The 15,089-nt window shown below is 54.7% G+C and overlaps 5 protein-coding genes across 5 annotated transcripts; 2 read left to right on the top strand and 3 right to left on the bottom strand.

The window, feature by feature from the left end:
- Positions 1-163: 163 nt before the first annotated feature.
- PFLUO_LOCUS6400 (transcriptional regulator swi6) lies at positions 164-2,822 on the bottom strand (the record flags this gene model as incomplete). Its single annotated transcript, XM_073783941.1, has 3 exons — positions 164-843; positions 895-2,548; positions 2,610-2,822. The coding sequence occupies 3 exons, from the start codon at positions 2,820-2,822 to the stop codon at positions 164-166; spliced, it is 2,547 nt and encodes an 848-aa protein (XP_073640446.1).
- A 332-nt stretch (positions 2,823-3,154) lies between these two features.
- On the top strand, positions 3,155-4,219 carry PFLUO_LOCUS6399 (uncharacterized protein; the record flags this gene model as incomplete). The annotated part of the gene is made up of 1 exon (XM_073783940.1): positions 3,155-4,219. The coding sequence occupies one exon, from the start codon at positions 3,155-3,157 to the stop codon at positions 4,217-4,219; it is 1,065 nt and encodes a 354-aa protein (XP_073640445.1).
- Positions 4,220-5,064: 845 nt separating this feature from the next.
- Positions 5,065-8,514, bottom strand: PFLUO_LOCUS6398 (GPI inositol deacylase; the record flags this gene model as incomplete). Its single annotated transcript, XM_073783939.1, has 2 exons — positions 5,065-5,689; positions 5,741-8,514. The coding sequence occupies 2 exons, from the start codon at positions 8,512-8,514 to the stop codon at positions 5,065-5,067; spliced, it is 3,399 nt and encodes a 1,132-aa protein (XP_073640444.1).
- Positions 8,515-9,591: 1,077 nt separating this feature from the next.
- PFLUO_LOCUS6397 (Carboxylic acid transporter) lies at positions 9,592-11,202 on the bottom strand (the record flags this gene model as incomplete). The annotated part of the gene is made up of 3 exons (XM_073783938.1): positions 9,592-10,236; positions 10,290-10,964; positions 11,011-11,202. The coding sequence occupies 3 exons, from the start codon at positions 11,200-11,202 to the stop codon at positions 9,592-9,594; spliced, it is 1,512 nt and encodes a 503-aa protein (XP_073640443.1).
- Positions 11,203-14,157: 2,955 nt separating this feature from the next.
- On the top strand, positions 14,158-14,902 carry PFLUO_LOCUS6396 (uncharacterized protein; the record flags this gene model as incomplete). The annotated part of the gene is made up of 3 exons (XM_073783937.1): positions 14,158-14,277; positions 14,337-14,805; positions 14,865-14,902. 3 exons carry the CDS (start codon positions 14,158-14,160, stop codon positions 14,900-14,902), a joined length of 627 nt encoding a protein of 208 aa, XP_073640442.1.
- Between the last annotated feature and the right edge of the window lie 187 nt (positions 14,903-15,089).

The following is a 15,089-nucleotide window of genomic DNA, read 5'->3' as shown; positions in this document are numbered from 1 at the left end:
ACAAGCGTAAACACAAAGACGCGCCAAGTGAACCCATTGGCGAGGTCTCAGAGGGTATTAGTATCACACACAAAGTTCGAAAGCATCAACGCCGCCCAGCCAGCCCACTTGGACGCCCGAAGAGGAAAAAAAAAAAGTACAGTTAAGTTAAGAGATCACACATTTACCAGTCCTGTCCTCGATCCCGCATGAGGATCTCGATGGCCTCGTCCTCCGGGACGGGGTTATCGTTCAACTCCTTGACGCATTGGGTCAAACCCTCTGCCGCCTCATCTACTTGCTCCGCTGTCCACCCCGTGCATGCCATGACCATGCGGCGGTAATTTTGACCGAGCACAGCGTTCTTGGCTTTCAGACCGTCAACCTCTGCCAGGAGCTCGGCATTGAATTCTTTGTAGCACTTGACGCGATGCGTGAGCACAGTCTCGGCTGGCAAGGAGGTTAGGAATGCGGTCTGCTCTGTAGAAAACCCAGAGGCCGCATCGAGTGTGTCGGAGAATAAGGTCTCGAAAACAGTGATGTCAATCCCAGAATCTTGGTCGGCATCACCCACAACAGCATTTCTAGACGGATCACACCCATCTTCATTTTTGATGGTAGTGACCAAGCCCTCTGCAGACCGCTCCAGGTTCTTGATGCGCCGGTCAAACTCCACTCGATCTGAAGACTTGCGCTTCAGCTCATCGAACTGCTTCTGCTCGATCTGTCGAGCCTTGGCCGCCTCGCGGATCTTCGCATGCCAGTGATCGAATTTCTCTTGTTTTTGAGAGACACTTGAGGCAAGCTTTCGGTCTATACCACCAAGAGCCTCTTCGACCATCGCGCTGATCTGGGACATCGTCGCTGGACAAGTTGTTAGGGAGTATCGTGGGTATGTTAGATAGGAAAACTTACCATCGAGAATCTCCTTCTTGGATTTTGCCAGCTGGTCAATGAACGTGTCGCTCCGATCTGACGCTTGCTGGGACTGCGGGGCGCCGTCAACCATATCGACACCAACACCATAATCCGCCGGGCGCAGACCAGTATGATTGGGGATATGAGGGTCTGCGCCCACTTCCAGAAGCTGCGGGACAAGTACCGAGCGAGCCCGTCCCGCCAGATTGAGGGCAGTGTCGCCCTGGTCATCACGTAGATTGACGATCTCCGAGATGAACCGCCCCAAGGAGATCACATCGGGGTTGTGAGACCCGTTCATCGCGGAATCTCCGTTTGTGGTTGGCACGATACCACCATGGCGCACAATGAATTCCAGCAGTGACTCGAGGTAATGTTTTGCAGACACATGGCCACCGCCGCCCGTAGCCGCCATCATGGCGATATGATGCAGAATGGTTCGTCCGCTGTAATCGACCATGTCGATCGTCGGAGCGAGCACCTGCAGCAAACGAGGGAAACTGCGGTAGTCAAGATTGTTCCGTGTCCCCACAGACTTCTGAAGGGCCGTCTCACCAGCACCATTAGTCCGTGAAATATCGACGCCTTTGGCGACCAGTGCATTGACCAGGGGCATCCGTGCAAGCATCGCAGCCCAATGCAGGGCGTTGTTTCGATACTCGTCTAGAGGAATCTCGAGGTCATATCCAGTCAGCTGCACCAGAGCTGGGTGATTTGAGAAATCCTTCGCCCGCTTGTCGAGGAATAAAGTCATGATCAGTTTCATCTTCTGGAATCTTTCTGGAGTCGAGGCTGGTGCCAGTGTCTCGAGACCGCGTTTTTGGCCATTGTCTGGCGGGGGTGGCGGAAGATCAATGTCTTGGTAGAAGGAGTCGTTGGGCTCCGTCGGCGTAGGATCGTGCATGGACAGGTTCGATGGCTCCCGGTGCAAGCTAGCCGGCAGGCCATGTTGTGATGCAGAACGCATGCGTTTGCGTGGTGGCTCTACCTGTTCATCATGGTCATCGGGACCCTGGTAGCGGTTCTGCAGGCTCCCAAATCCACTGTCGGAAACACTGTAAATGCTCTGCTGGCTGCTGAAGGCCATAGACTCTTGGCTGTTCATCTGCTGCGAAGACTTCCGAGCCATACTGGGCCGGCGGCTGTTTGCATTGGGTGAATCGAATCGAGCCTTGCTGAGGGCATTGACGGCGGTTGCCGCGGTGCGCGAGATATTTTGGAAGAATGTGCCCTGCTGGGGCTGAGACATACTCCGGTTATCAACCCCACTGTACATCCTCTTCCGCTGAGCCGCCATCGCCTGCTCCTTTGTAGGCGTGTCCAGAGTCCCCTGGGAAGGGCCGCCGGTGCCATCGGGGCTCTGATCGTACTCCAGCAACGGCCGCAGCATCTCTTCGACATGGTATTCTCGACACAATTCCACGCCTCGCTGGTAGTTGACCCATGTGCCTTGGTATTTTCCATAGCCTCCCTGCACCTTCTCGTGTTCACCGGCGGCAATCTCTTTCTCCAGGGTTTTGGTTCGTCTCGCTTTCACCACGCCGGCCACTTTCAGGATCTGGGTTGCGTTCAGCCAGGAGTCGAACCGCCGCTTCATCACCGCGACGTTATTAACTTCCATTTCGTAAACGGACACATTGGAATAGACAGCCTAGAAAAAAGAGGGTGACGGTCAGTACAAGCGCAAACATTAATCGTGGGACGAAACTAACCCGGTAGATCTGCGGCTTGTCGTAGTCATTCGAGCCATCATATCCGCCGAAACTACCCCGGGGTAGGCCGTTTGGAATGCCAAAGGAGGAGGCCTGCGATCCTCCTTTTGGGGGCGGCGGCGTGGCACGAGGCGTGGAGGAGAGGGATTGCGAGGCATTCAGCATGTTATATGCCATGCCGTTCGACCCCGTACTGCTTTGTGAGTAGGACATTTGGCGTGAGGGCGGTCGGCATCGACTTTCTCTCTCGCTGGGGTGTGCGTGGCTGTGCGAGATGACGCGAGGAAAGGGATAGGCGCGTGTGGCTACCGCCCTAGACGTGGACCATTCACGGAGAAGAGCGAGTGTAGGGATGGATAATGGGGTAAGACGTGACACAGGCAAGAACTGGTGTTACTGGAGCGATATCTGTAGTAATACGGTCTGTCGTAGTAGCCGTAAATGGGATCGGGGCGGGGGAAAAGAGAAGGCGCGTCGCCCGTGACACGCAAAAGGGATTTTCGCGTTCTGCCGTTTTGGGCCGGTCACTTTTCCCTCCCACGATAATGCTCGGACGCGAGCACCCCGAATACTGGCGAATCGTCCTCCGCACCCTCTTGCGCGATGCATCCTATCTCCCAGATCCAGTGGCCCGGCGCTACATGCACGACTGGGTCATACAGCGATTCCGCATCGTCGGCCATCGCAAGCAGACCAAGGATACTCTGAGAGCCCTCGACAAAACCGCCCGCGCCACAACACAACTGCTACGCAAAGCCCAAGTCGGTCGCTTGCGATCTCTAACCAAAGTGCTATACATGTCATACGGCCGTACGGGTAGACGGCGGCATGAACTTCTAGCAGAAATGCTAGCGGAGCCCGTCCCCGCCGACACCGAGGCCGTGCGGCATGTGGTGACGAACAAGAAGACCAACTTCGGGGATGACTGGCAACCGCCGGCTATTGTGATGGCGCTGCTCAAGTCCCAGATAAACAATCCAGAGATCCAGCAGCGCCGACCAAGAGCGCAGGTCAAGACGGTTGCGCCTTCGATTCCCTCGCAGAATAGCTGGGGCCAGCCCGTGCCGCATGTCCGTAAGGTGAACCTTCGCCAGAAATGGTATCAGGATGTGCTCGACAGTCTTCTCCCCCCACTACCAGACAATATTCTGCGCACACTGGACGGTCTGGTGGACGGGACAGTACGATGGACCCGCGTGAAGCAGCGGACGCCAGCGAAACGGACCTTTAAGGAAGGAAAGGTGGGAGAGGAAGACAAAGCCGACGAAAACCTGTTCAAAGACCTAACACTAGGTCTGGCGAAAGAAGATACCTTCGACCACGAAGGCGGACGCGCACACGATATCAATTACCGATTCATGCGGCATCACTGGCGACGGGTGTCGGCTCTCGTGCCGCGGATAAGCCGTGACGAGACGTGGAACAGGTGGGATATCTGGTGGGATCGACCCAAGCCTGCGGCGCAGTACGCGTTCACGCTCAAGGATTCCGCGAGGGATATGCTCAGCAGGAAATATTCGGACTCGGAGCCAAAGGGCGACGCAAATTCGCCAAGGCGTGGTGTGGATGCTCCGGATAAGAAGGGTGGCAGTAGGATTGCCGGTAAATGAGCTGGATTCTATGGGGATGGTGTTGTATTAGTTTATTGTATATTAGAATTAACTGTCCCAAAGTGCTGGACATGAGGGATATCTGCATAGCGAGAAAGGGTGATTGATATCTATCTGAATTGACTCGGAGACTCTCATCTTCGTCTTTTTCGTTCCCGGCAATTTGTTTACGACAAGCGTCAACAGTCTACAAAATTTGATGAAAGAAGATAAAGAATAAGAAAATTAAGTAGTAGGATACTCTATCTATCAACCACAACCATCTTCTCCGCTGACTCGCCATGCGCACGCAGCTCGCATCCCAGTCAAAGAAACACTCTATGTTCAGGGGTAAAAGAAACAGAAAAGAGAAGCGAAAAGAAAATTAAAAGACGAGAAGACAAAATGGGTATATACGCCAGACCCTTCGGTGGAAAGGCAGCAGCATCCCGACGTCGAATCGAAGGAATTGTAGCACAGACGTCCCATGATGGAATTAGACGGACAGACGGCCATGCGGGAATGGGGAAGAAAGATTAAGGGGTCGGGATGCAGGAGGAAAAGGACTGGAACAGAAAAGAAAAAAGACAGGAGATTGCCGGTGGGTAGAGAGGAGCGAGTCAGAGTAACAACTGGCCCTTCTCCATCCCTCTCCGCCCAGTCTCATCTCAAGAGACAGGAAGAACACAATCATCCCGCCATTTGTACAAACAAGAAAAGAAAATGAAACAAACCCACCATAACTCCATTCTCAGATGCGGAACACAACTCCATAGACGCAGAACAAAAAAAGGCAAGGTAAGAAAAAGGAGACTCGGAAAAGAAGAAAGAGACAGAAACAAAATTAACATAGAATTTAAAAAAAATCATGGCTTCTTCTTGACGTGACTACTCCCAGGTTCCGAGGGAGCGTGTTCCTCGCCATCGATAATGCGCCACAGGCGGCGGGGGGAAAACTTGTTTCCAAATAGATAGAGACCCACAAACCAGGCAGCGAGCAGGTTGGCAAGGTGGTGGAGGAGGTAGGCGTAGGAGACGCCGTAGATCGCGGAGTAGATGGCGATGGCGAAGAAGATCATCGAGGTGACGTGTTTGAACCGGGTGGTTATGCGGGGGATCATTGTGCCGCTGGTCATGGTTTCTACCAGGATGAGGAAGGGCATGATGGAGAGGACGTTGTGGTGCGAGGAGAAGGGCATGAACCAGTGTACCACGAGGTTGTGGGCCCAGACCAGGAGTACCAGGACGTTAATTGGCAAGACCCACAGCATCAGGATCAAGATCGAGTGCGCGTAGTTGCCGAAGTTGAGATGGGATGCGGACTTGGTTTCTTTGGCGTGCCATTGTGCCCGGACGCATGTGGCTAGCTGCACGATACAGGCCACCATATAGGCGAACTGGTAGGGGATGATGGTTGAGACGAGCAGCAGGAGGATGGCAGTGTGGATGATACGCCGTCGCGGAGTGGGCGGGCTGAAAATCGGCAGGTTGCTATTGTTGCAATTAGTAAAAGTCCATCCAAAGGAATAGTACTCGGCATACACTCGCTCCTCGCGTCGGATATAACCCGACTTGCTATGCAGGATCCCATAGACCAGAGAGAAGATGTTGACAATGGCCAGAGCCAGGTAGTTAATAATAACGCAGGCGCCAACGCTGATGAGACCGAAGATCGGAACCAGAAACCAGAAAAACGTATCTTGAGATCCCAACAACAGGTCATTCTTCGTGAAATCGATGGGAGTCTCGGTGGAGTTCGTCCGCCAATGGAATGGGTCGTCCGTCGGAGGGAGACTCTGATGACTAGCCAGCGAGGAAGCAAGTAACGACATGGCGACCAGCAACAGTGGAAGCGAAGACCGCATGGCACGATCTAGGGCGTCGGTGAAGGGGATGAAATATCCCGACTCATCGTAAATCTGGAACTGCTTGCGGAGGACAAGCGCCACAACCAGCAGCGGGAATGCAGCAAAGATGGTGCGGTACCGCATGACCAGCTCGCCAAGACTGCTGGTGATGTCCACCTGTAGCGAGATGTCGACCGTCGAACCAATGCTCGGGTCAGTCCAGAGCTGGAACGAAACACCATTCGAGGCAGCCTGTTCGCGGAGCGGCGGTGGCACGAATGGTGCCATGCCGTGGAGGTTGACATTGACATCATCGACGTTGACAAAAAACTTGGACTCGTGCGGGTCGCCAATGGATTGCCGCAAAAGCGGAGCGAACAACTCCGGACTCTGGGGGTGTCGCGTGATCTTGAGTCGATAATCAAGGAGACTGGAATGCAATGCCGGAATTCTCACTTCGGTGAGCATGGGCCGGTTCGCAGGAAGACGCATCTTCAGGCCGGCACTCAGCAGACCACCCAGGCCCACCTTGGCACGAATCATGGCATCCGAGCTGTCTGAGAACTCAGCAACGACAAAGCCTTGAGTAGGGGTATTGGCTTTGTCTACAACGGCGACAAACTGGTGCTCAGCAAGGTCCTCGAGATCGTACTGAAGATAGGAGAATGGCGGGCTGCGGTCAAACGGATGCTGCGATTGCCGCGTGGAAGCCGGCAGATGAATGGCATCGTCGGCGGCGCTCTTGCAAGCGAGGCGGGTTGAGCCCACAGTGCCTCCCGAGAAATCCAAGTTCAAAGCGAAGACGGTTGACCGGCCATTGCTCAGTGGGAAGACGCTGCAAAAGAGCACTTCGAGGTTGCTGTCCTTATCGATTGGCTGATCGGTGAGCAAGGTGAATTTCTTGCCCGAGATGCCCTGAGGTGGGATCGGCAGCATGCGAACATCTGGCCCGTGTTGCTGGCCCAACTCTCGTAGGATCAGACGCTGGCCCTGGGCGAGTATTGTGTTTGCGTTGTCCTCGAGAGTCAAGAGAGTGTTTGGTTCTTTCTGTGAGAGCGTCCTTTCTGCCACGGACTCAAGTCCGGTGAGATACCACTTCTTCAGCACCCGCATGCGTTCCGCTCGGGGCTTCGTCTGGCTCGGGCGTCGAGCATCAACAATCTCAAACAGTGACTTGGTGATGGCCTTACGGAACTGGTCGCACCAAGTGATCGATAAGTGGTCCATGCCGATCCACACATCGGGAATAGTGGAGGAGAACACGGTAAAGCCGTGCGTCTCGGGAACGAGAGAGGAAATGCTCGCGTAGTCTGAGGGCACCACAGTGTCACGCGCGCCACCGGCAATGGAAATCAGAGTAACGTGCCACAGGGGGTTGTTGTTTGCCCAAGTCTGCGAGTAGGCCTCGCGCCAGTAGTCATTGATCTGTTTGTAGGTGTGGACGATGTCCGAGTCGAAGGACACCGGAGGTTTCGCGTGCGGTGCCGACATGGTGATGATGGTGTTGACTGAATTGGCTTGGTAATTGGCCATGGTCAGGGACGTGCGTGCTACAATGCCGCCCATGGAATGCCCGATGAGAACGACTGCGCTGGGGTCGGGTAGTCCGGGATCGCGCCGCGACCGCCGGGGGTCATGATAAAGCGAGAGAATGTACGCGATGGCCTCATTCACGTACTCAGCCTGATCCAGCAATGTCTGCCCGTGGAACGCCGCCATGTCTTCGTTGAAATCCACCATGAAAAAATCCAGGCTGCGGGCGCCCGCCCCGATCCGGTCCTCGTCGTGGCGCACCACATCGTAGTAGTATCGGGAGGCCTCGGCGGCCAATGAGCGGACCTGTCGATAGCTGCCGGCATTGCCTGGAAGAAACAAGACCGGCACGCCATTCAACCCGATATTATCCTGGGTGTAAGGGTCCACGCCCTCCTCACGGTATAGGTAGAGGTTGTATTTGCTGGCGAACCGCGTGTGCTCCGTGTCAAAGTCCAACATCTTGATAAACGTTGGGCTCATCATGGGCACGCCGCAGCCATTACTCCCGGCCTGGCGACCGGTGAACGACCGAACAATCGAGATGAGAAACGCGACCGCGACGCAGGTGGTGAAGGCCGTGAGGATGGAGCTGGTCCAGGGATTGCGCAGGCGGGACTGTCGCCAGCGGCGGCCATCGGGGGAAGGGGCCTCCATCGGAAGTCGGGGCGAGGCCAATGGCATGGTTTTGGTATCGTTGGACGGATGGGAGGACGGGGTGCGCCACATGCTCGAATTCCGGGAGCGCGGCGTCGAGCTGCCGTCGCGGCGAGTGTCGAAGGAGGTGCCTCGGGGGGCTATCTGCGACCGCGATTTCTCGTTGGCGGAGTCGATGGAGTTGGAGCCATGATCGTCCGAGGAGGACGGGGGTGTGGTGGTGCGAGAGGCTGAATCCTCGTCGGCCTCGACAGGGGAGCCAGACGAGCGTCTGTGCATTGGAGGGAGGCGGAGCCGGGACTCATCCAGCGCCCACGGACTCTCTCTTGGCAAGGGGGAGCGTCCGCACAGGGAGGGGGAAAGAGTGGAGGTGGGAGGAAGGGAGGAATGTGGGAGTGGAATGGGTGAAGTGAGTGAAGGTGAAGTTTCGGGGGAGAGAGCGAAAGACTTGGCACTAGGCGGGTCGGCAGAACTTCTGGGTACTACGTTACCTGCTTCTTGTGCCCTGGACGAGAAACTTCAAAGCCTGTCGTGTGAAATATTCAACTCTTCTTTCCGTCTACGTTGACTTTTGTCTTTTTCGCTTGTCCGAAAATACTAATTTGCCTCCACCAATCCAGCGTGGCAGGTGAGACTAGTCGAGGCGGCGCCGGACTGAGACATCACCTGCCTGATCGCCGGTTTTTATCAACGGGCCGGTCAAACGCTGGACGCGTGTCGTGCAGGCATCTGCTGAGCTACCAAATCCTGTAGGTTCCTGCAGTTGCCACCGTTCAACACACTATTCTGTATCTCAAGATAGGAAGAAAATGCTCTGAGTGAAACACCCGTCCCCAAGTCGGATCCCCAACTGCTGGGCAGCGGTGGATACTGTAGGTAGTAATTTCCTCGAAATTAAAGCACATAATATCGCGATCCAATGAGTGCATTTAGCCGGCGAATGGCGTGACCTAGAGTAGACGGCACTACGTAGGTAAGCGCATATAGACCAGGGTGTTTGCGGGGTGGCTGATCTCCCCGCAGCCTGGGGAATTATAAAAGGACGAGTAAGACCTGGGAAAACAGCGGTAAGGTAGGTGCTGATTTCTTATTCTATTTCGAGCTGTATAGTGGAGATGAAGATACTTCAACCCAATGACTGGCGAACGCTAGAGTGAACGATTATCATTAAGCAGACACGGATCCACCATGATTCTTTTCTCTGGGATAGGGAGTGACGGTCTTCAAGCGCATAGCTGACCAGAATTTATCTTATTAGGATTGATAGTACGACAATATTCCATAGCAAGTCACACCCATGAGCATTAACCTGGTATATAGTTCATCAGAAAATCAAAGAAGCAAAGCAAATTATTCCTACAGCTTAGCAGCCCCCTTCTCAGAATCACTAGTATCATCGCCATGGTTCGCCAGGCCACGGTGGGCAGCAACCTCCGCCAAATCAGAATCATGCTCGGCGTCAAACTCGCGGCCGAGATGCTCGGGACCGACCAAGGTAATCAGAATCGTGTACGCAAAGACACAGCCCATGAAGATACAAATGACCTTGCCATACGCGTAGCGATGGGGCTCGGTCTTGGTCGGGGGCAGCGGGAAGCGCTCGCCGATGGTCGACTCGATGGTCGAACTCGCCGACGATACCAGATTACCCAGCTGGTACGCGGTACCGACGACAAATGTGCGGATGGGACCTGGGGATAGCTCCATCAGGTGAATGGGGATCACACCCCAGGCACCCTGCACCATGAACTGCTCGAAGAAGGCGGCAGCCATCACCGAGTGGTTCTCCACAAACGTGTATGGGTACAACAGCGCGCCGCCGACGATGGAGATCGCGATGATCGAGAACCGCCGGCCGAAGATCTGACTAGCCCAGCCGCAGAGCGTGCCGCCCGTCAGCGCGCCGAGGTTGGCGACAACTTGAGTGACGGTGACGGCATTGGGGGAAAAGTTGAACTGGGCTTCCAGCATGGTTGGGTAGAGATCTTGCGATCCGTGAGACTAGGACGAGTTAGCAATTGCCCACAAACCATTTTCGGTGCGGTGTTACGTACCATAAAGTTAAAGCCCGTCATCAGCAGCACCAAGTAGACCAACAGCAGCCAGTGACGCTTGAGCGCGACCTTGCCCTCCTCCACGAAAGACTTGGCCACACCACCGCTTACTTGCTCCCGCATCGCCTGCCGCCTTATAAAGGTATTGGTCTCCGGCAGACATAGGCGGAAAACAATAACCAGAACGGGCAGGCACGCTGCGAACCAGTACAGCGGGCGCCAGCCATGCGAGGTGGTATCGACCAGGCCACGCGCAAACGCCGTAGCAAGCAAGTAGCCAAATGCGTAGCCCTGCTGCAGCAGACCGGAGACAATACCGCGGGCCTCGGAGGGACAGTCCTCGAGTGCCGTGGCGGCGGCGTTCCCGTAGAGACCGCCCATCGCAATCCCGAACAGGGCGCGGCAGGCCAGGAACTGTTGGTAGGTCTGGCAGAAGCCCGCGCCCAATTCGAGGATGATGAACAGGACCAGATTGACAACAAACGGCCATTTGCGGCCATAACGATCGGACGCAATACCGAAGATGATCGCGCCGACGGACCGCAGCATGAGCACGAGGGTGATGCCCCAGGTGATATTAGTGACCGACGTTTTGAAGCTCGTTGCCAGATCTTCCGTTGTAAGAGAGACCAAAAAAAAATCTATGGCATCTATCGTCCAGCCGAGGAAGGCGACCTGATGTTCATTAGCATTTAAAATATGAGTGGCAAGTCAGACGTACCAAGAAAAACAGCCACTGTTGTGTGTTCAACATCGCGAGCGCCTTGAAGGGGTTCGGGGCCGGCCTCATGGGCGGCACCAGGGTCGGAATCCGAGTCATCACATATTGCCTGGCGCTCATATGCTCCTCAATCACCGGCGAGGAAATAGCCTCCCCGTTGGTCTGCTGGGGCTTTTCCTGGATGTCCGCCATGGCTGGTTGTGCAGAGCGGGTGACAGAAAGAGAAACCAAGAAAGCCGGAGCCACGCGACTTAAGTAACGGACCGATGTACTTAGGTCCGTTAAACTCCCCAAGCCCAACCCCGCTTATTCGGACGCCTCCAAGCACGGGTTCGCTTCCTGGTTTCTCGGGGAATGCCGATCTTGAGCCTTCTGGGGGATAGTGTGGCCCAGCGAGGGGATCCAGCACGAATCAGGGGCTGGCACTGCGGTCCACAGAAAAAGTTCCGAGCCAGCTAGATGTCCGGTAATCGGCTTAGGGGACACGGTCTGCCCTTTTTCTGTTTGCAGCCGGCTATTCGGGACACTCCAGTGAAATGCCCCCTTCGGAGTCCGTACTTCTGAGCACGTTCCTCCCCGGATGAGACTTATTCCGATGTTGATCTGTTCAGACCGAGGTGTGTTAGTGTGTGTGTGTGTAGTGTGGAGTAGGGTGGGGTTGAAGAAACATGACTCGGTCCCCGCAAGCCACCCGGAATACGACCCCCGGGCCCAAACTAAACCGAACATTTCTTCACGTCGACCTATCTAAGAAAAGACATCAGTAGGCTGCAAGTAGGATGTAAATTATCCTGAGACTGCCGTTAAAGGCTAGACAGTTCGGCGTAACCAAATCATACCTTCGACTTTTTCGCTTTGGCCACTTTCATCTTAGCCGATAGATTTCCACCCTTCGCAATCGCTTCTGCCGGCCTCTCTTCACGCAGGGATAATAGCAGTTTCTGCAGAGCACTTGGCTTAAGTCCTTTGGATTCCGGCGCCACTGACTGATTCGACTCTTTCGCGCGGCATAGGCTCTGTTCACAAGGACCGTGAATGGTCCCGAGAGCCCTAAATCGAGCCTTCTCAATCTCTTCCGTAGTGCGCAGCCGACCTACCGTCATAACGCGTTGGTAACAGGCATCACAAATCACTTGGTTCAAATCCTTTGGATTCAGGTACCATGTACGCGACTTTTCCCTGCCGTATACTGCATTTTCACAAGGACCGCGAAGGGGTCCAGCGAGAGCCTTGACTGTACTCGCCTCAATTAGCTTCGTAGTACGGAGCTTTCCTGTTTTCCTAACGTGTTGGTAACAGGCATCACAAAGCACTTGGTTAAAGTCCTTTGGATTCCGATGCCACTGAATCGACTCTGTCCTACCGCATGGGGCATGTTCACAAGGACCGTGAAGGAGACCAGCGTAGTCCTTGCTAGCGCAGTATCCACCTACGTAGGGTGTATACGTCCATCCCACCATCGCGGTCTCGATTGCAATCCCTGATCCCTCGTAAACGCCCCCGGGCGCGCTGCTCGGCGCGGCATACCAACTTTCATCGGTCGCATTCCCTCAATCGTACATTCCACCGATTCCTGAACAAAAGACGAGTTTCTGTTTGTGGAGCTCGTAGCCTTCCTGGTCGCTGTTGTTGTCATTGTCTTCGTTCGCACGCTTTGTGGCGTTGGTGGTGGTCGTCGGGGAGACGCGCTCCAGCACATTGAGATGCTCGATCGTAAAGTCGACAATGCGAGATCATTCGGCTAGGTCTGTATGGTTAGCAACGGCACGACAGAAATATCCACAGTGTAGTTGTTTCGAAGGGTGTACCTCTATGCGCACCCAGAAGTCCACCAAGGGCAGGCAATTCGCGGTTTGGCAAATCAATAGCCATTCTGCCCGAGGTGGTACACTCGAAACGCGCAGTCGAGTCTGCGATGCAACTGCAGTGCTCAACAATGCGTCTGTAAATATCCCAAGGGAACTTGGTGCCGTAGACTGTATTCACCGTGCGGAGTGACGGTGAATGGCCAGCTTTTTGCATGTTGTCCAAATAGCAAGTAGTTTCGCATTTCACGCGGATGTAACTGTCAAATCTGCGGTAGAGAATACTTGAGTGGACTAACGAGGCGAGCGCGGCATTGCGCCACAGTCTCACTGTTCTCGTCAAGGCGTCTTCGACAATATGATCGATAGCCGAATCGGATAGAGTCCTGGTGGATGTCAGGGAGAGCCGAAGGAGCCTAGATTTGCGAACCTTTTGTGAACGATCTCATTTTGGCCATGAGAGTCACCTCACACGGGCATAAAAGTCGGTAGAATAAGAGACATGACAGGCAGAGCCATGTGTGAGCTGCTTCGAGGCCCGGAATGAGTGTGAAGCGGACCAGTCTTGGGGTGTAGGTATCGACCGGTGGCCCATCGACGCGACTCACAAAACCTGTAGATACAAAACTTTCAAGGAGGCATCCCAGTCCGAGTTCGTGATCCCCACGCCCAGAATACTCGTATCGCGATTTCATCAGACAAGGGTAATCGGCCGACTACGTACTTTACTTCAGATCCTCGATACTGTCATGCAATGCTGTATGAGTAAAAGATCAGAACCTTTATGAAGCCTCTCGCCTATTTCATCATGTCCCCAAGAAACAGCCAGATTGAAGGCACCAAACACTTCAGGACCCGTCCCAAGTTCAAGTTCTGATCCTCGTGGCCAGAATACTTGTATCACGATTTGAAAAGAATAGGAGGTTGACATACGACGTACTTTGCATTGAGATGCTCTACGCAATCATATAAGGCAGTTGACATCAAGCATCAGGGAAGATGTGAAGCAACTCGCCTCTTTCCTCCGGTCCGCAGTAGAAACGTGGTTCATCTAGTCCCGGCGTGCCAGGGGATCCTCGGGTGTGGCCCGTGCATATGGTCTGTGCGCGCGTGATCTGCGTGATCTTCGGCAGTGAATGAGCTTGTTGACAGGCTATAAATTCTCCGATCGAGGTCCTCCTCCTTCTTCCTTTCTTTCTGTCTTTCTTCTGCTCTCTCGTCCCCCCCTGCCATTCACCACCCCCGCGCCCCCCCAACCCCCAATCCGCCAGCCACCCTCGGTAAGCCTTCTCACATACATACACGTCTACACATCTACACATACTGATATCTCCCATTAGACATGGCTGAAGCTGCTGCTGATGGCCCGTCCCCCCCGCCCCCCCCTCCGCCCGGCGGCCCGCCCAAGAGGCCCCCGCCCGATAAGCCGGTGTTCCGTGACGGACCCAGACGCAAGAAGATAGTGAGTACCCCACCAGATATTCATATATCGATTACAATTTCTGATATAACTGGTTGCAGAGAGGTCTCCAATGTTATACGTGTGGCCAGTGGGGGCATCCGTCCGCCCGGTGCGCCGTCCGCAAGGCGGCCATTGAGTGGATGGAACTCCCGAAATCCTCACGAGACGCCAGTATGGGCGCCTGGGCATCTACGACTATCCTGCGTCACCACGCCGTCCGTTCGGGCTTCATCAAAGCCGACGAGGAGCTCGTCGTTGTGCGCCGGCCGACTACAAACCCCCCCCCCCCGCACCCACCCCGTCTCGTCCTGCTGCTGCCCCCGCCCCGCCACGACCTGCTGCTGCCTCCGCCCCGCCACGACCGGCTGCTGTGCCCGCCCCGGTCGACCCAGCCTGCGCTCCTGCAGCGCCCTCCTGCCGCCCTACTGATACAACTGCAACCCCCAACGCTCCGCCCACCCGCGCTCCTGCCCGCCCCGCTGCTCCGGCTGCCCGTGGCCGTCGCGGTCGCGGTCGCGGTCGACGTGGGTAAGTACATACCTCTTCTTGAGAATTCATTGTACAATGATACTAACGATGGGATACAGTGGTTCGTGATGAAATCTATTTAGTCTATTTGAAATGATTTTCTTTTGTTCCATTTTTTCTTGCTGTTTTTACTGTAATTTTTTTTTTTTTTTTTCTATATCTACTTGATTCAATTCCTATCCTCCTCTCCATTGTAAAAGACCATTGTAAACTGTAGACATAGTGCGATATACATACACTATCTTCCAAGTCTCTAAACCGACGACACGCCCCGATATCACAAG

The sequence above is a fragment of the Penicillium psychrofluorescens genome, assembly GCF_964197705.1.
Source record: "Penicillium psychrofluorescens genome assembly, chromosome: 4".
NCBI classification, from domain to species: Eukaryota; Fungi; Ascomycota; class Eurotiomycetes; order Eurotiales; family Aspergillaceae; genus Penicillium; species Penicillium psychrofluorescens.
Note: the sequence above shows the minus strand (reverse complement) of the source record. Positions and strands in the feature narration are given on the sequence as shown.